The 19,622-nt window shown below is 38.5% G+C and overlaps 2 protein-coding genes across 2 annotated transcripts; one reads left to right on the forward strand and one right to left on the reverse strand.

Annotated features, from left to right (window-relative positions):
• Positions 1-488: 488 nt before the first annotated feature.
• Positions 489-8,256, forward strand: CHRNA3 (cholinergic receptor nicotinic alpha 3 subunit). The gene is made up of 6 exons (XM_066328756.1): positions 489-566; positions 2,655-2,794; positions 2,862-2,906; positions 4,012-4,121; positions 5,221-6,232; positions 7,669-8,256. Exons 1-6 carry the CDS (start codon positions 512-514, stop codon positions 7,795-7,797), a joined length of 1,491 nt encoding a protein of 496 aa, XP_066184853.1. The 5' UTR covers positions 489-511; the 3' UTR covers positions 7,798-8,256.
• A 219-nt stretch (positions 8,257-8,475) lies between these two features.
• Positions 8,476-17,435, reverse strand: CHRNA5 (cholinergic receptor nicotinic alpha 5 subunit). Its single transcript, XM_066328765.1, has 5 exons — positions 16,799-17,435; positions 16,468-16,512; positions 15,085-15,194; positions 13,283-14,114; positions 8,476-11,292 (listed from the first exon to the last, which is right to left on the reverse strand). The coding sequence occupies exons 1-5, from the start codon at positions 17,009-17,011 to the stop codon at positions 11,131-11,133; spliced, it is 1,362 nt and encodes a 453-aa protein (XP_066184862.1). The 5' UTR covers positions 17,012-17,435; the 3' UTR covers positions 8,476-11,130.
• Positions 17,436-19,622: the final 2,187 nt, after the last annotated feature.

Raw genomic sequence — 19,622 nt, forward strand, 5'->3', positions numbered from 1 at the left:
AATCAGGTCCCATGATCTCAGTTCACTGCTAAATCAGGCATCCCTAATGTCGATATTCATTTCAGAACAATTCAGTTACAAGATTTGTATTAATTAAACTTCTCCTAGCAGATTGGCACAAGCTTCTGACTGATAAAGATCCTGAATAGCAGCTGGCTGGAAAACTCTTCAGTGTTGTCAGATTACCAGGCTCATTTATGCACCATTTTAAGGACTCTTGCCCACTATCTGTGCCAGAAGACTGTTCTTTGCCTACAATAACATCTGTTTTTCCTGCACTTTATTTGCTGTTTCCAAAGCTCTGCCTGCCTGGGTAGCTTGAAAGGGGGCAGCACAGCAAAGCTAATGGGAGCTCAGTGCGCAGAGCCGTGCTCAGGGTCCTGCCGGCTGCTGCTCGCAGGCATTTCACGCATCGGAGGAGCCGAGCCCTCCCTGCTCCCTGCGCTCCTACAGTCCTGGCAGCGGAGCTCAGCCTCAACAGACCTGTCCACAGGCAGTAATTCATAACACCATGGAGAGCCTGAACACTCTCCTTCTAACTGCTGCTGTTTGCTTTCTCTGTCAAGGTGAGTGATCCTTAATTTGTTATTCTTTGATGGTGAAGCGAGGGTTGAAAAGGGGAGCAGGAGATGGTTTTGGTGCAAATTATTTTTAAGAAGTGCAGAAGTGCTCTCCATCCTAAGGGACAAACGTACGGAATCGTGGTATGGCTCTTTCTGTTACATAGCTTGTTGTTCAGTGGGGGGCAGGGGGTTAAGTTTATCCTTGTAAAGTAGTTAGGTAGTCACGATTAAAGATGCCAAACAGGACACATAAAGCCATTTTAACACGAAGGAAAAGCACCTCACACACAAAGGTGTGGTTTCACATATTGCAGAGAAGACAAGAAAGCGGCAACATTAAAGAGCTTTGAGTACGTGCTGCAAACAGCATGTCTTCTCTCTGGAAAGCACAAAATGTTTAAACAAAAACCACATGAATGCGCTTCTGTAGAAACAGTGGATGCTAGATGTAATTAGAGTGCTGGTGACACGTAAAAAGGCTGGCAGTTTAGGATTGACTATAGCAGTTGTTAAGATCTAGATTTAAAATTATTTACCTAAAAGATTGGGAGGTATTTATTCCAGGAAATCTCAATCTAAGAGATAGAAGATATCAAGAAATAATATGGGCAAGACTGGCAGTTAAAAAGTGTTAATTTTTTAGTTAGCAAGTTGGCTTGAATAATTTCATTAATCTGAAAATAAAATTGCACACCAAATGAACAAGAACACAACCTTGAACACAAGGAGTAAAAATCAACCAAACAAATCCAAAACCAAACAAAAGACCTTTTAGCTGAATAGTTTCCTGTGAGGGGAACCCTTGTCTTAGGGAGAGAGGTGAGGTCTCTCAGATTCGAAAGTAACACCTGCTTTGTGTAGCCTGTTACCTGCAGAAACTTTGGCCTCCCCCTTTCTCTACTAAAAAAAAAAGCTGGCAGAAAATAAACATGTTCTTCCTTGCAATTATTCGTATTTCATACATATCCATATTTCTGTTTCAAAGGAACTGTAGAATATGTTCAACAGACTTCAGTTTGTGCCTTTGACAAATTTGCAGAGCCCTATCCATTAATGACAAAACAGACCTTTTCTGGTGTTCCAGTTGGAATTCAGGAGGATGTGTTGTCCAGAGGAGAGTTTAAGAGATAGCCCCATAAAAATAAAACCCCACTGGCTTTCAGTAGTGTCAGGATGGTTATTGCCCAGATAGTTTGACAGTAAAATGGTAGTGTAAAATACAGGCTCTCACACCTCATCCTGAAACAGGTGAAGTACCTTGTTGATTAAGAATTTCAGTTTGCAGGTTTTTTGTTGGCCACAGGGTACAATGAACTGCACTTATGACTGACAAAAAGACAATAGGAATTTACTATAAATAGAAACGACTTAGAATGATAAAGGAGTAATTAGCATATTTCTTTGAGTGTGCTGAAATGTCTTTGAATGTAACAGTTAAGCAAATTTTAATATATTTTTTGAAATATTTTAAGAAGCAGGCTGTTATCCTCACTATAATCATGCCATCGTGACTCAGACTAGAAAGCAGACTTCTGTTTCCTGGGACGACTCCTACTGGGAGGCGTTCTATCCCCTTACCAGAGGCCGGGGCTGTTGGACTGCACCTTCCCTTTCCTCCGCTGCACAGCCCTCCGGCCGCGCCAGTTCTGGGGGACTGGCACTGTGAGGGGCAAGGGCTTTTGCAGTAATTCTCCGAAACGAATTTTTTAACTCACTAGCACGCGTGTGTTACAAAACCTGTGTCGTTAGCATTAGCTTTCTGCGCTCTCCTCGCAGCCCAAGGCAGTGCCCCGCACGGCACGCTGCTCCCCGCTCAGGCGGGGCCGGGCTCTGCCCCACACGGGGGTGCTGAGCAATGAGTGAGCGCAGAGCCGGGCTCTGGCAGTGCCCGGGGTGCTGAGCGGTGCTGAGCGGTGCTGAGCGGTGCTGAGTAATGAGTGAGCGCAGTGCCGGCCTCTGGCAGTGCCCGGGGTGCTGAGCGGTGCTGAGCGGTGCTGAGCGGCGCTGAGCGGTGCTGAGCACTCAGCGCAGTGCCGAGGCGGCTCTGCCCCGCCCGGGGCCGGTCCGACGCTCACCCCGTGCCATCTGCAGGCTGCGGCGGCTCCGAGGCCGAGCACCGCCTCTACACGGCCCTCTTCGAGAGCTACAACCAGTTCGTACGCCCCGTCAAGAACGTCTCGGACCCTGTCATCATCCAGTTCGAGGTGTCCATGTCGCAGCTGGTGAAGGTGGTGAGTACCGCCCCGCCGGGCACCGCGGCAGGGCCAGCGCTTGTCCCGACACACCTCTCTTTTCCAGGACGAAGTCAACCAGATAATGGAAACCAACTTGTGGCTGAAGCACGTAAGTAGCGCTCAGCGACAGCCCGGACGGCACCGGCTCGCTTCCCCTCCGGCGCAGAAGCGTTCCCCGCCCCGCCGGGGCGACCCGGGGCGCGAAGAGCCGGCCGCCCAGAGAGGCGTCTGCGGGCTCCGGGAGCACGGGGCCGGCGGCAGGCTCGGGGCACAGAAGCGTCCCGGGGCAGCATCCCCCGGTGAGGGTGCCCGTAGTGCAGCCGCAGCTCCCCGCTCCGCGCCGGCGCCCCGAGCCCTTCCCCGGGCCGCTGCTGCCCCCCCGCGGCCGCCGCGCCGCCCGGCAGGCGGGGATGGAGCGGAGCCGCGGGACCGGGAGGGGCGGGAGCCGAGCGCAGGAAGGCTGCTACGCTTACTGCAGGCGCCAAGTACAAGATTCTTGCTCTGGAGACTTCTAAACGCGCTGCCTCGGCAGACACCAACGCAGACAGAAGCACCTCGGCACGGCGGTCGCGAACAGCGCCGCTTGGTGCCGGTTAGCTCCCGTAAAATGACAACAAACCGAAAATGTGTATTTCACGTTAAAAAGGCTTTTCAAAAATGCAGGTACTCACTGTTGCAGTCAGCTTAGTTACCAGCTTAGTTCTCACTTCCAGCTTGATATTCCAGTTCGTTAAAATGGAATTTAACAAACACTGGTGACAAAGGCTGTTACATGAGCCGTAACAAGCTGGAGTTCTCTGACCTAAGGTCCCTTGATTGATGCTCACAACTTGCACCACAGCCTCCAGGAACTTGTTTTCACTGTCCCACAGATGCCTAGGTTTTTTTGAGATCAAAGTTATTATTACAATGTGGAAAAAAGTGTCTTATTCCTTCTTTCAGCTTGTTCCAGCAACAGAGTAGGCATTCCAGGGCAGAGTCACATATATTTAAGTCATATATGGATATGACCAATATCTGGATATCTAGGCCCACCTACAATCTCCATATGAGCAAACACCACGTATATGTGTTTGTCCAAGAAGCATCTAAACACTGTAGTATCCAAAATAAATCAAACTTGGAAGTGATATGACAACATTTGGTTCAGACCTAGTCCAGTGAATTTCAATTTCTTCACAAACCTAACATGGGCTTATTTCTACCACAATTAGATCTGGAATGATTACAAGCTTCGGTGGAATCCAGCAGACTATGGAGGTGCTGAATTCATCCGAGTTCCATCTGGCCAGATCTGGAAGCCAGATATTGTTTTATATAACAAGTAAGGCTCTTGCATATTTAACTTCTTACTTCAGGGAGAGAGGAGTGATGTTACCAGTTCTAAAAAAAATCAGCAGCAAGTTCCCAGAATGCACTGAAAAGCTGTTTTTCACACCTGTGTCGTGTATCCCCCCCATTGCTGTTCTCACCTTATGCCATCTCTGTCAGCATCACTGGGCAGGATCCAGCTCTAACCTGGAGCTGCAAATGAGCAGGCCAAAGTGAACTTGGCTTTTCCCCTATACAAGCCCCTGCGAGTCACAACTTTAACTGCAAGAAATGCAAATTCTAACTTTTTAGCAGTCAAATCCACAATTTAACACCTTTGACAAATAAAAGCCACAGATAAACTTTACCTTAGATGTCAATTTCTGAGACTGTAAAGAGCCAAACCATAACTAAACGGATCTGTCAGAAGACAATTCTCAAATGCAATGGACTCAGCTACTCAGATCCAAAACTCAGGTCTACGGATCAACAGTGATGACACTCCTTTTCTAACTAGGGTCTTAAAAATTCAAATTACTCTTTAATTTTACTTTTTAATATACTTAGCTGGATCATGTAAGTTAGCAAAGTGGAATTTAAAACATCTTAGGAAATACACTCCTTATGCAAAGATACACTCCAACCCCAATCCCTCCTTCCACAGTTACTACCTGCACTGTCCATGGAAGAGGTGGAAATACCAGTAATATTCTTATAATCCCTTGAATTCTGACATGCTTGATCAATCTAGAATTGAATAGAATGAAATAATGCACTTGGAAGGGGCCTACAAGACTCATCTAGTCGGACTGCCATTTACAATCTGTTATTTGCCATTTTGAATATTGATTGCACCAAGCCATGCTATTAATAAGGGAGAATATTTGCTTTCAACTCCTCCCTGGTGAGTTTATAGAGCTGTTTGGTTCAGTTTAACTGTGCAAATTTATGATGGTCACTAACTCAGTCTTGCATGAGCAATTCAGCTCCAAGTAAACAAACAATTGCTGACCTCCCCAAAATAGATTAAAGAGGTAATATATACAATCTGAATGTATGAAACTACCTGGAGCAGATAATTCTAATTTTTGTTATTTTTACTTCCTTTACAGTGCAGTTGGAGATTTCCAGGTTGATGACAAGACAAAGGCTCTTTTAAAATACACGGGTGATGTGACCTGGATACCTCCAGCTATATTTAAAAGTTCATGTAAAATAGATGTAACCTACTTCCCATTTGATTATCAGAACTGCACCATGAAATTTGGTTCCTGGTCTTATGACAAAGCCAAAATTGACTTAGTTTTAATTGGCTCTACAATGAACCTGAAAGATTACTGGGAGAGCGGAGAATGGGCTATAATTAAAGCTCCCGGGTATAAACATGACATCAAATACAACTGCTGCGAAGAGATATATCCAGACATCACATATTCTCTTTACATTAGGCGTTTACCTTTATTTTACACTATCAATATGATTATTCCCTGTCTGCTGATTTCTTTTCTGACTGTATTAGTTTTCTATTTGCCCTCAGACTGCGGCGAGAAGGTGACACTCTGCATATCAGTACTTCTCTCTTTAACAGTGTTCCTTCTTGTTATCACTGAAACCATACCTTCTACTTCCCTGGTAATTCCCCTTATTGGGGAATACCTCCTTTTCACCATGATATTTGTAACTCTATCAATTGTCATTACAGTATTTGTACTAAATGTGCACTACAGAACACCCAAGACACACACAATGCCCATGTGGGTGAGAACCATTTTCTTGAACTTACTTCCCCGGATCATGTTCATGACAAGGCCTGCCAGTGATGAAGAGAATAATCAGAAGCCAAAACCATTGTTCACTTCTGAGTTTTCAAACTTAAATTGCATCAACAGTTCTGAAACCAAATGCTGCAAAGATGGCTTTGTTTGTCAAGATATGGCGTGCAGCTGCTGTCAGTATCAGCGTACAAAGTTCTCAGATTTCAGTGGCAATCTCACTAGAAGTTCAAGCTCTGAGTCTGTAGATCCTATGCTTTCATTTTCAGTTCTGTCACCAGAAATGAGAGATGCTATTGAAAGTGTGAAATACATTGCAGAAAATATGAAAATGCAGAATGAAGCTAAAGAGGTAAGAACATACTTTACAGTTACTCAAACTGCACATACTTTTTGCCATTAGAGTGTTTGCTAAAGAAAAAAATCTCAAACGGACAAAAAAGATAAAAAATACCATTATTTTATGCAAGTAAATTACACAAGCTGTCTTACAAATACGTGCAATTTTGAACTTATATAAATGAGAAGCAGCTCTGCTGCACAATGATCTCTTTATTGACAATATATATACTGAGTGAGGCACGTTAAAGTAACCACTGCTAGGAGAACATACCAAAGCACCCATCCCATGACAGTTGAAGTTAGGATTTTCCAAGTTATTATCTCAATAGTGGAATTTGTTGACCCTATGGCCTTTAGAAAGTTACATACTCCCTCCCACAGCTTACCATCAACAGAAATATAAGAGTGAATGTCCCTCACAGTGATAATGGTGCTCATGGTTGCTGCTGCAAAGTGCTGTAGCTGAATGAGGCAACTACTGCAAGACAGGGAGTGGCATCTTTCATAAAGGTGCATCTTAACACAATAAAGGAGAAAAAAAAAATGAAAAGGTATTTTCTACCATATTCCTCAAACATACTATGAGCAGTAGCCACACCATCACAATTTTAAAATCCCCACACTATGGCACTTCATCCTAACTTCACTTGGTTTATACTGAAAAAAGAACTCTATTTAGATTTAGTTGGTATAGAAAATACAGGATTGCTTTGGGTTTTTAAGTTTCCCTTAAAAAACAAGTTGTAAGCTAAAAACCCCCAAATTTCAGAAACAACAAATGCATTATTCATTTCTTATCATTCGTGAAGAACAAAAACTTTGAATTGTAATCTGAATAATAACTAAAATGATCACTGAGTTACTATTAATATATAACATATAGAATACTTCATTGTCAGTCTTGCTATAAAAATCACTATAAAAAATCAGAAAAAACAGGTGGTTTTGGAAATTTAGTTCCCTTTTTACAGGAAAAGTACAGAGATGAATTTTACATCATGCATAAAACCAGTCAAATTTCAGTACTACATAATAAAATACCAAATAATTACATATTTAATCTTTACTTTTTACATACTACCTAAAGGTCAGTAGGAGCAGTCTGTTTCAGTAATGTTTTCTGGACCAACCTGTTCATCTAAGAATTTAAAGCTTTACACATTCATTTTTGGAATAGAGAAATTATGTCTCCTCAAGTCCAGTGTCTTGGTGAACAACCTTTTGGATTTGAAGCAGCAGCTTTTGGCTTTGCTCCAAAGAGCATATTCAAATAAAGCTTCTTCAAGATGAATTCATTTGTCAGTGAAAACAAATGTGTAAGTTGTGTATTCATAAGGACATCTACATACAGAAAAAACTGTGCTTCTTATATGAAATGGTATTATTGTAATGCAACTTATTCACCTAATAAACATGCCAACTTGCTGTTCTTTTTTTTCTTTTCAGATTCAGGATGATTGGAAATATGTTGCCATGGTAATTGATCGTATTTTTCTATGGGTTTTCATCCTGGTATGTATTCTAGGAACAGCGGGATTGTTTTTACAGCCTCTCATGGCTGGAGATGAAATGTAAACATTAAATAAAATGTTGTAAAATCAAATAAAACTGCCAGCCAACTCTGCATCCTCCCCAAGCACCTCACGTCTCTTCCATATGTAGTAGAACAAGGATCTCTCTTGGCTTCAACTTTGCTTGACCAAGGCAGCTTTGTTCAAAATATGGAAAAAAAAATTATTTGGAACCTTTATAACAGCTAATCTCAAAGTAATACAGCTATGCTTTACAGCTACTTCCTGCAGTAAGTGGAGAAGATGGAGGCAGTACATTAAACTTTATAGGAGTGATACAAGAAGGGGTTAATAAAGAAATTTAAAATTACATGAATATTTGGAAAGTCAAGATGGGTTGAATGCTTTGGGCTACTGGGTTTGTTTGAGTCTGGTGCCAAGCCTCTTAAGAGCATGACAGGATCTTCTGGAAGGAGTTAATAGTGAGTTCCATGAATACCCTCAGGAGGATGGAATGGGAAGCACAAGTACCAAACGACTGGAATGCAGACATTGCCAACTGCTGTACAAACTGACCCACACAGTGGCAAGAAAGGACTGAGCAGAGGTTTATTACAAGAGGAAAACAAATAGGCAAATAACAGACGATGGTAATAAAACAGCCATAAAGTAAACTCTGTGTCTCCCCAGACTGCAATGTATATGCACGCTGTCAGGAAAAAAATGCTGCTCAACCTAGAATTGTGTACAAGTAAAATACAATATGACAGCCTGCAAGTAATGCAAAGGATCATAATACTCTGACAGGATAGTTTGGATACAGAGGCATCCCGCTGTAGTGAAGTGTTTTATGCCAAGGGAAGGCAGGTAGACAAAAACAATCCTGTAAAGTGTGCTAAAATTGTTGCTTAGGCATATATATATATTCTTTTTTTTTTTTAATCAGTAGCTGCAGATTATTTAAGAGCATGAATAAAGAATGCAACAAAACACTGTAATCAGATCGTATTTTGTAAAAATAGATACTGTTCTCTCTGTACCAAACTGAAAACTCCATGGAAAGTGTATCAACTAATATAATATTTATGAAAATAAAGAGAATCAAACTGTTGAAAATTGTGCTTTTTTTTTCATTTATTTTGAGTGAGTGACAGAAATCTATATAAGGTAGCACTGCCTCGAGTTGAATACAGTTCAATACAGCTCAAGTTACAGAAGTAAAAGTCCATGCTTCTGAGTATATTAACATTCTTTTGTTTCAGACACACCTGACGAGCAGAAGACTCCAAGGATTCCAGTATCAGCTATGTTATCTGAGTCTATCATGATCAGACTAGAAGTCACTAAGAGAAGTTCATGCATTTGCAGAAACTGCGAGTCCCTGTAATAAGGAGAGTGACTCCACTGGGCAACGTGCTACCCATCATGATATAACTGGGCAGCCTGGAGACATCATTTAACAAGGGGAAAGGGATAAAATGGAGAATTAAAAGACTAAGATATAGATCTAATCTACAGTTGTACTCACTTTGCTTTCTCTTCAAGTAAATGTCAGTAATTCAAACCTATGGAAGACTTTAAAAATAAATGTTGCATTTGAAGAGGAAACAAGCTATCTGAAGTATTTCTGCAACTTGCACACAGAGAAAGTCATTGATGCATTGTTTAACCTCAGTAATAGTGAGAAGTTAAAGCTCTTATATTACTGAATTAAATCAGATAATCTTTGCAAATTCAACTTAAAGTTATGATGGGAATAGAGGAAACATGGATATCCAATGTCAGATGTAATTGTGTAACTGAAGAAGAGGGACTCCCTAACTGCTATTTAAAAAAAAAAAAAAAAAAAAAAGGCCTGCCTGATATAATTTCCCTACCTGTGAGCCCCTTTGGAAGCTACACAAACCAAAGAATCTCCTGCAGATTAAAACATTTTGAAGTAAATATTCAATTATATATAAGTTATGTTCTAAGTAATCACTATTATACTCAGTGCAGGGCTATTCTAAAGGAGACCTGGGGGGAGGTGTGGGAGAAATATGTATCTGTTGTTTACATTAAAACTTTTCACCTAAACATGTTATCATTCATGTAGTAATTTAAGCAAACAGAAAGTTCCTAAGATTTGCTCCAGCCTGGCACTCCTGTATTAGGCCTACAGGATGCAATTATATTATGACTAACACTGAAAAAACTTTAGTAGAGGAAAACACCCAACTATTTTAAAGTATTTTCCAGAAATAGAGCTATTAAGAAAGGAAGAAAGGTGGCAATGGAATCAATGTAAACCATTGTTTTAAAGCATTAAAATTCCATATTTTAATGGAATAACTGAAAAATTGCAAGTTCGTTTTCAATCATCTTAGGAAAAAGGAAATATCAAAACTCTAAGTCCTTGCTGCTTACAGTTACATATGGTTTTATAAGTGAAAGAACTAATCCATAGTAGCTCTCTGAATTTCAGTTTAACAAATGTGAAAAATCATTAATCATCTCCATTACACTCCACAGTATAGTAATTTATAAGCCATTTCCTTCAGAAAGATGCTCCATAAATTCCTTCTGCCTGTGCTTAAAACCTTAATTCTGAGAAACACCCAAAGACAGGAAATAATTAACATGTCTGCAAACTCACATACTGTATCAAATTCCAGCCCCTTGGAATACTTATACACCTTGGGAACTCAGTTAACTGCCTTTGCCTTCCTTTCCAAAGCTGATGGAGACATCAGTATACACACATGCTTTAGGCATTTTAAGGCTTATTAAATGCTCATGTTGGTATCACAGAACTAACAAACTTTAAAATTTAGCAGCAAATTCCACTGAAAATTTATAAAAGCTGAACATGGCCAAATTGCTATTCTTAGTTGTATATTATATATACAGGAATTTTAACTTGTATTTTTATTATCATTATTTTAAATACTCTGGCAAAATTTAAGACTTCTACAACACACTGAAGAGAATTGATAAAAATTCTCCTTTGTATACTAAATTGAAATAAGAAACTCTACTGTGTAACTACAAATACTTAATATTCAGTATAACAATTTATACAGTAATTTAATATTTGGACTACAGTGATCATAATTTAAAAAAATTAAATCCTTCTATATCACAGTAGGTGTCAGTGTATGCTTTTTGGATAAATCATACATGCCATGCCTTGAGAAGGTTAATTCTGACTTGGCTTAGCACTAACTCAGTAGACTGGCAATAAGCAAATTGACTGCTATGTGTCCTGGGAATGCCATACTTTAAGAAAAACCTGATTTTCTAGTTCTGGAAATTTTTTTTCACTCTATTAGAAACATGCCTACAAAGAACATACATGGAAACAGAGCTACTGCAAAACTTAAGAGGCAGATCAGTAGGACCTGGCTCCAAAGATATTTTATGCATTTGTACTGCCTATATGGGTAGGTACTATTATACTTGCCCATTTATGAATAACAGGAATAAATAACACAAGTGATCCAATTATTGAAACCAGAAGAAAAGCCCATAAGAACATTCGATCAAGCACTTGAGCAATGTATTTCCAGTCTTGAACCACCTAAAACACAAAGAGCACAAGAGTTGGTCAGTGTGTGCAAGAACAGGTAAAAACACAGTCCCAAATCCTGCAATTCTTAGTTATTTCAAGGTACGCTTTCTTTAACCATGTCCATATGATAACCCACCTGAACAACATTTTATAATTATACTGTGAGTTAGAACAGAAGCAATCATCTGTGAAGACTGATAAGGTATGTAGATTTTGATGCAGAAATCGACCCTGAGAAGCACCAAACATCCTCATTTACAGAGAAATGAGACTGGTCTGTCATCTTCTAACATACTGCAGGATTCATGGCACATGACATCATAACGTGGAATTCCCAAGCAGAAGTTGGAAGCAAAAGTTGTAAAAAAACTCTAAACAACCAAAAACACCAACCCTCAACAAAAAAACTAATCAGAAAACCAAAGCCAAACCTCCCAAATAGTAATAATAAAAATAAAAAATTAAAAATTGTTATTAGAGAGGAGCTGTTGTGTTTCATACAATTGCTAAAAGCTGCAAAGTTACTGCTGCACAGAATTATACATTAGGGAAAATACTCACAGTAGTTTCAAGACTACTTTCCTTTCTGATAAAATTAATCATATCTATACACAGTTTTGCAAGATATAATTGTGCAAGCAAATTAAAACCCTGCCAAACAATTGTCTTGGATTTGAACTGAAGCTATCCACATTTCCCAAGCCTAATGCTTTCTAAGATGTAAGGCTACAATAACAGTAGCTGTCTTGTGTTCATTAACAACTTTTGCAATTGAAGCTTGCATTCTCTGGAGCCCAGTAATAATAAAACAAGTGAATCCCCAGTGAGCTGTATATTAATTTCGAAGGTTTATAGTAACAACAACATTACACTTGAAAAACAAAATACTTACTTCTTGTCATTCACAGTCAACCCTTAATTTACAGGAAATTATGTATTGAATAGCAAACTATTCTATTTCTGTTGTTCATACAATGCAGGGTTATTAGATGCTGCTTTAACAGTACAGCACATAGGTTTATTAAAAATCTAGGCCATATCCCTTGTGACAATATCAGAATCAAGTCTTGAGAAGGCACATTAGAGGAGGCACAATTCTCCTAGTCTCGCATGGGAGAACACACTCTCAGCAACCAGAGCCTTCTGAAGCCAGCAATTCCCATATAGACTGAAAGAACCTCAGGCTTTGCCATCAGAAACAGACAGTACACCACAAACTTCTATATTTGTACAAACTTCACTAGACTGGAAACAGCATTTAAGTCTCTGATTTACCAATGGTGCTAGTTTAAAAAGCATGTACAAAACAAGTTTCTAATGCTCTTACACAAATGTTGTAAATGAATGCTGTAAACATTCACTATGGTAATTCAGAGTGCAAAAGCACAGACTGAAAATATGCCTCTGACATCTTTTGATAAAACTTAGGGACAAATAATACTAAGGGTAGAAGACAACACTTCAGAAGTCATTGAGTCCATGTTTCATCTAAGCACAAAATGACCAACATAAGGGTATAGCCTGTATATAAACTAATGTAAGTTTAAGCACTGAAATTGTTTTTATTTGGAATTGAAAGCTGCAAGGTAAGTCTTGGCAGTATTTACTTGGAAAATATAAGGCAAATGCATTTTTCAAGACAGCCTTCAGGTACAACATTAAAGTGAAAAAGAGCTCCTTCTCCTGTCACCTTAACAGTGCTGTAGGGAACAGTTACAGTACATGCTCTTATCACAGACAAGTGCTTCACAATGACAAGAACTTCTAAAAGAAAACAAAAGACTTTTAAAGACCCTAAATACTGTACTGTATCAGCCAAATATTCTCAGTATTGTACCATATTTGCACTTTTTCCCAGTGGAAACAACTACACATCATTCAGCGAAGTACAAAAGCTGGAAATCTGCAGCATATCTTTAATATGCAACTGCACAGTGAAGCACTTGGTTTTCTCATTTCCACTTGTACAAATTCAGTGTAGCAGGACGAACACACTCACCTCGCGAACTTCATTCTCCTTCATAACATGCCTTGTGATATAGCGGATGGAATCCAGAGCTGCCTCCAAGGTGTTCCTGGATGACTCTGATCCAGTCATATTGGCTGTTTCCTCCTTCTGAGCAAAGTACCTATCGACATGGCTTCTCATGCAAAGCAGCTTGGGCAGCTTGTGCAGAAATATCCTGCGAACCCAGGGTGCCATGGCATTGTGTGTGGACGAGGAGCGGTGGTGAATATTGATAGCAAAGACAGTGATCACAATGGACAAGGTCACAAATATCATAGTAAACACCAAGTACTCTCCTATGAGTGGGATGACTTTGGAAGACGATGGAATAATTTCTTCAATAACAAGAAGAAAAACAGTCAAAGATACCAGTACTGAAGTGCAGAGGGAAATTTTTTCACCTTCATTTGAAGGAAGATAGAAGACAAGGACAGTTAGAAATGAAAGCCCAATACAAGGAATAATGAGAAACAAAGTGTAAAAAAGTGGCAAACGTCTAATTATAAATGAATATGTAACAAAAGGATACCAGCAGCATCCATCAGTCCTGTTTCCTTTGCTCCCTGTTGCAGTCACTATTTCCCATTCTCCATTATCAAAAAAATCTCTTTTGTCAACATCATAATCTTCAAGAATTAGATCAACCTGTGAGCCATCATAAGTCCAGGAACCAAATTTCATTGAGCAATTTTGAAGGTCAAAGGGGAAGAATGTTACATCAATCGTACAAGAACTTTTGTAGTTTGCTGGGGGAGTCCAAGCAATGGTGCCATCATATTTAACCACAGTTTTTGTAGATGTTCCCTCAAAACGTCCATCTGCACTGAAAGAAAAGAGAAATGCACATAATTACAATGGGGTGTGGGGGCGGATTTAAAGAAGAAATTATGCTTTGTTATTGTCATTTCAGCTGTCTATCCCTTGATAGCCAGAATTTTGTATTGTGTTCATAGTCAACAATTTTCCTCAAATCTGAATCTCACATAGGTAAACAGCCTTGGAAGATTGAAGAATATTTCCAAGTTCTGAAAAGATCTGTGCAATTTTCTATGGTGCAATTTTCAACAACTTATGAAAGGATCGTAGAATCCTGATCTTTAACAGCATGACCCAGCTCTGGTGTTTCTATTAGTAAAACAGAAAAAGTACTTTTAAATTTGGCCAAATCATAATTATTGAAGAAAAAGAGTCACGAAACAGGTAAAATAATACTTGTGTCCAAACTTGAATTTACAAGCACTGCAACAGCCTTTTATCTTCATTTGACAAGTTAGGAAATGTAAAAGCACTGCATGTGCACCTGAGTTGTGCAGAAGGGTTAATTCAAAAGTTATTGCTTCTGAGATCTGTTAATTTTCAAAAGAAAAAAACCAAAACCAACCCAACCATTCCCCTACAGTTAAATGTAACTGACTTTAGTTCCATGATGAATATGACCTACAACAGCATAAATTAGTTGCTTCCCTCCTATCACTCTACACTACTTATACCCAGCACTGTGCAAGACAATTTTGTCTAATTAAGTAAAAAGCATACACAATAAAATGGAAATAACCTTTACAAAGGGACTAGAAATTCCATTCAGAAGTAAAAAAAAAACCAAAAAAACAAACCAAACATTTGAGCATTTAACATAGCAACAAAGTCCACTTGCATTCAGAAGCAAGTTCTTCCACAGGTTCTTATCCCACTAAATGTACACATTATGTCTATTCAATGGGCCTCCTAGAAGCAGTTTGGTCAGTGAAGTTATAAAGTAAATGCATTTTTTAATGAAAATATTCAAATCTTACTTGTCATACAGCACAATATCTGGAATCCAAATAGAATCTGATGGGACACGGATAGATGTTATTCCAGCATAGTCCTCAGGATTCCACCTCAATTTTACATCTATCCATTCCTGTGGATATGTGAGATATAAAAATCATTACTATTGGAAAGTGGATTTAGGCAGGGTAATAGCAGATGAAAATAGATAACAACATAGATAACCAGATGAAAATAGATTAACAATCAAGCTGGTTTCTAAAATTTGCATAAAACAATGAATTTGCTGAACAGCATATAGTTACATCACTCAGTATTTGTTTTCTATTATAAGAACTAATTGATAATGTTTCTGTATTGAACTTAAGGTATGATGTTCCTTTTTCAGAGCATGTATTTATAAGTAAGAGCTATTATAATGTAATTTAATTGTATAAATTAAATTTGAACAAAGCTTGTTCTGTATAAATACCAATGACTGGATGCTAATCAGAAGCAATTTAGACATTTTCATTATACAAAAAAAACCCATCATGCTCCAACTCTTAAAACTGGTTCCGTTTCAAGATGATCTGCAGAAACTATTAAAGAGGGCACAAAGAATCATTAACCCACATGGCCATCTCATATTTGCTGACTAGTCTCAAAGCTTTCCTAAAAATAAAAACTTGGCCTAAAGTTAATGGAAAAGAAGGGAATGAGAAGCAAAAGGAAAAAAAAATAAAATAAATGAACAGAAAGGAATTAGCCCAAACAAAAATAATTCCATAAGTAAGTATATCTAGCATCTGCAAAGATTCTTCTTAGGTAAATCAAGAATAATTTGTGAGCAGCATTTCCCAAGTAGATAGTGACAATTAAGTTTAGGACTGGACTCTTACAATTACAAAACTTGAGGCATTTTCCTGCCCAAATCCAAATATTCTTAAGAGAAAAAAGTATTTCCTTCCAGAAAGCATATTTAACTTTGAAACTGGAATTCTTCAGTAATGTGTATCCATTAATTTCAAATATCCCACAGAAAAAAGACCTCAAAACTATTATACAGAAGAATAGATCAACCATACTTTTCTTAATAAAGCTTTTGAACAAAAACTTTTGTACTGAAGCAGTAATTTATGGTTGGATATATACACCTTGGTATATTAAATGGCCATGCAATGCCATATCAGATTTCTTTTAATTTGGTGCATTTTTGTTAACCTTGTTGTTACAGATTTTTTAAGAGGTTTGTCACAATTAATCCTTTAAAGCTTTTCCAGAGACATTCTATAAAGATACTATGTGAAACATAATTTCATGCAAGAACTAAGCTTTTTGAACATACAATTAACTCGACAAGTTTCCCCCAAATTTTGATTTGCCATTATGAAGCTTCCAAATTTTTATCAATATTTAACACATACCTGCTTTAACCATACATTTGTTGTCATCAATTGATTTTTCTCATCCTGTAAAATAAAACATATATCACAAAAAATAACTTATCCATAGGAAACAGCTGCTTTAGTTCACAGAGGTCTATAACTTAAAATACAAAACACATTGTTGAAAGCATTCCAATCACTAAGTATGTTTATATGACAACATTATATATCCATCTACAGGGCATTTTTATTACACAGATAATAACTTAAGAAGCTTAATCTATTGTGTTTAATAGGCACAATTATTTCGTATTAAATTAGGCTTCTTTTGAAGTTAGTGGGAAAAACCTACAACATTTACTGTACATACCACATCTACTAGCTGAGAGATGGCAAGGCCAAACTTGATTTTTATTGTGTCATTCAAGCGTTCCACTGGACGAACCCATCTTTGATAGTCTTCAAATAAATGCTTAAACAAGCGATCTTCACTTTTAGCAATAAAAGAAGGTTCAGACACAGCTATATTAATTAAAAAAAAAAAATATTGACATTGATTCAAATGAGCAGTGTAGATCTGCATTCTTGTGTCCAAACAGTTATAGCTTTTTTTATTCAGAGTGCAATTTCTCACCTCATCCCCTTGTCTCTAGAAGCATGCCCAAGGTTGTGGAAGTAGAATTCTACAAAGTTACCTGGTTTTATTAGCATCCTCATACCATTACCATGCTTCTAAAATTGATGACTCAAGAACATTAAGATAATCTCAATAGGCAGAAACCTCTTATATCACTCACCCAATGCCATGCAACTATGAAAGTCCTCTAAAACTGAAAGCTGATCTATGAGGGACTGAAGTTCTGTCAACCTAGATCCACATTACACATCGGTAGTATATTGCATAACTTGCAATCAGTTTGAAACTTCATTCTTCTTCATGTTTAATGCACTTCTTCCAATGTTTAGATACATTTACCATGTACAAATTTTGCTGCACTTGTAGAGCACTTTCCCTCACACTGTTTTGTATCTTAGATGTTTATGCCAAACTATTTGCCAATCTACTCTCTGCCCATTCTAATGTTACACTGACTGGAATGCACATTTCTAGCTCTTTTTCATCACTCTCAAGGGGTCATTCTGGGGAAGATGGAGAGAAAGGAGAGTAAAAAAGGGAAGATCAGAGTCTACTAAATAATTTGAGTAAGAACAGCTTTCAGAGGTGATGTGAAAGACCTGAAGATGGCTGCTGCCTCAAGAAGCACAAACTACACACATCACCTTCTATGGAAGGGTCTCCAATCCCCAGACATATGTTAGATGACCACCAGAAAGCACTGATATATGTTCTAGATAAAGATTTTTACTAGTTACCTATGAAATTTAAAGTAGAAAATGCTACTACCAAAAAAAGACCTAGCAACTATTATCATCAGTTCAAGGGACAGCATAAACAAAAGAAAGCAGCTCACCACCATCTCTTTTTAACGCAGACTTAAAATATTATGCTATTACATAAATCTATGGCACGACCTTCCAGAAATCATGTGCTCACTAACAGCATCCATCTAAAAAAAGACATATCAGAAGCAGAAAATAATCACCAGAGAATGTCATAAACAGATTAAAACCAGAGACAGTCATCCATACAAGGAGAGATTTAAAAGATTAACATTACTTTGTTTGGAGAGGAGGTGAATTTAGTCAACATAACAGAAGCAGATCAACTAGGAATGATACAAGCAGAAAAAGCATTGGTGGTATTTAATCTTTCAAATAAAAGACGCTAAAGGAAACAATGTATCAATTAAAGACAGCACAAATAATGCCTACCTGAAGTTCATTACCATGCCATTCATTCAATCAGCGATCCATAGATCCTGAAGAGGACTAGGACTTCAGAATTGCCTGGGACGACTACACCCTATGTCAGGTAGTGTCACGCCTGCAAAGGGTATCAGTTCTCATTCCCACAAAACTTACAAAAGCTACCTCAGAGTTTGACCAACACTTCCATGACTTGGCATTTGTGGCAGAGCCTTGGCTAACACCACTTAAGCCATTAATTTGTACTGACCTAATCCAATCCCATGTGACTGCAGCCACTGCAGCCTAGACAAATTAAGATGGGCAGTCTAAGTTTTAAGTTCCCCTCCATTCATCAGTGTGACAGCAGTGGACTCCTGCAGTGCTGCAAAAGGCTTCATGTACAGGTCCTTAGGACCAAACACCCAGAGCACTGCAGAGCCCAGCAAGGCAGTTCCCTTCCTTTGGTACTGCAGGTGTGGGGCAGCCCAGTGGAAATATTATTTTACCCACTAACCAGATTTCTCTGAAGTGCCATAGTAGCAGCAAAAGCAGAACGTAGCTTAAGAAATATGACCAGCAAAGTGGGAGCAGCAGGATCCCTTTTTCCAAGTCTTACCCTACTGCAACATGCTGCTGAATGGTTCTTGCTATGGGCCAAATCAACTTTTGGGGTTTAAGACAGGTCACCCTTCTGTTTCAAAATACAAATCATTTTGTTTAGAGTGCATTTCATTTGCTCACAAACCTACTGTTCCTTGAGATATACTATTAGTACATTTTCTACAATTTGACACATTTCCATTTCAAGATTGTGGACTTGTGGGATGTGCAAAGAACTGATGGGCAACTTACAGTGTACCACTGAGATAAATCAGGTAGATACAGGAAAACTCACAGGACATAAGAATTGCTGCCAAAAAGGATCCAGCAACAGAATGTTGCACATGTACAAGTTATCTTGTAAATGTGTAAGTGTCAAAAAATATTTAACTGCTTCAGTATAACCTCATTAGCCAAGTACTTTTTTCTTATTTGTAACTATACATAGATTTGCCAAGCCCTACATTTTAGACATCCAAAAAGACCACTTCCTGAAGACACAACTCAATTTCTGTATTTCTATATTCCTATTTCCTGAATTATGAACGGTTTTATGTATATTTCAGCCTAACATTTCATAAATACTTGATTTTTATATTAGCATTAATTACATTTCCCTGCTCCAGTTACAACTCTCAACTGAATTTTTCATACAATTTAAGACTGACTATGCAGCTGGATAGTCTCTCTCCATTAATTGGCCGTGAAGCAATGCAGAAGCAAAGTTGCATTTTCACCATTTCTGTGTTCCTGTAAGATGACCTCCTGTACAATGATACAGCATC

Source organism: Sylvia atricapilla, chromosome 13 (assembly GCF_009819655.1).
Source record: "Sylvia atricapilla isolate bSylAtr1 chromosome 13, bSylAtr1.pri, whole genome shotgun sequence".
NCBI lineage: Eukaryota > Metazoa > Chordata > Aves > Passeriformes > Sylviidae > Sylvia > Sylvia atricapilla.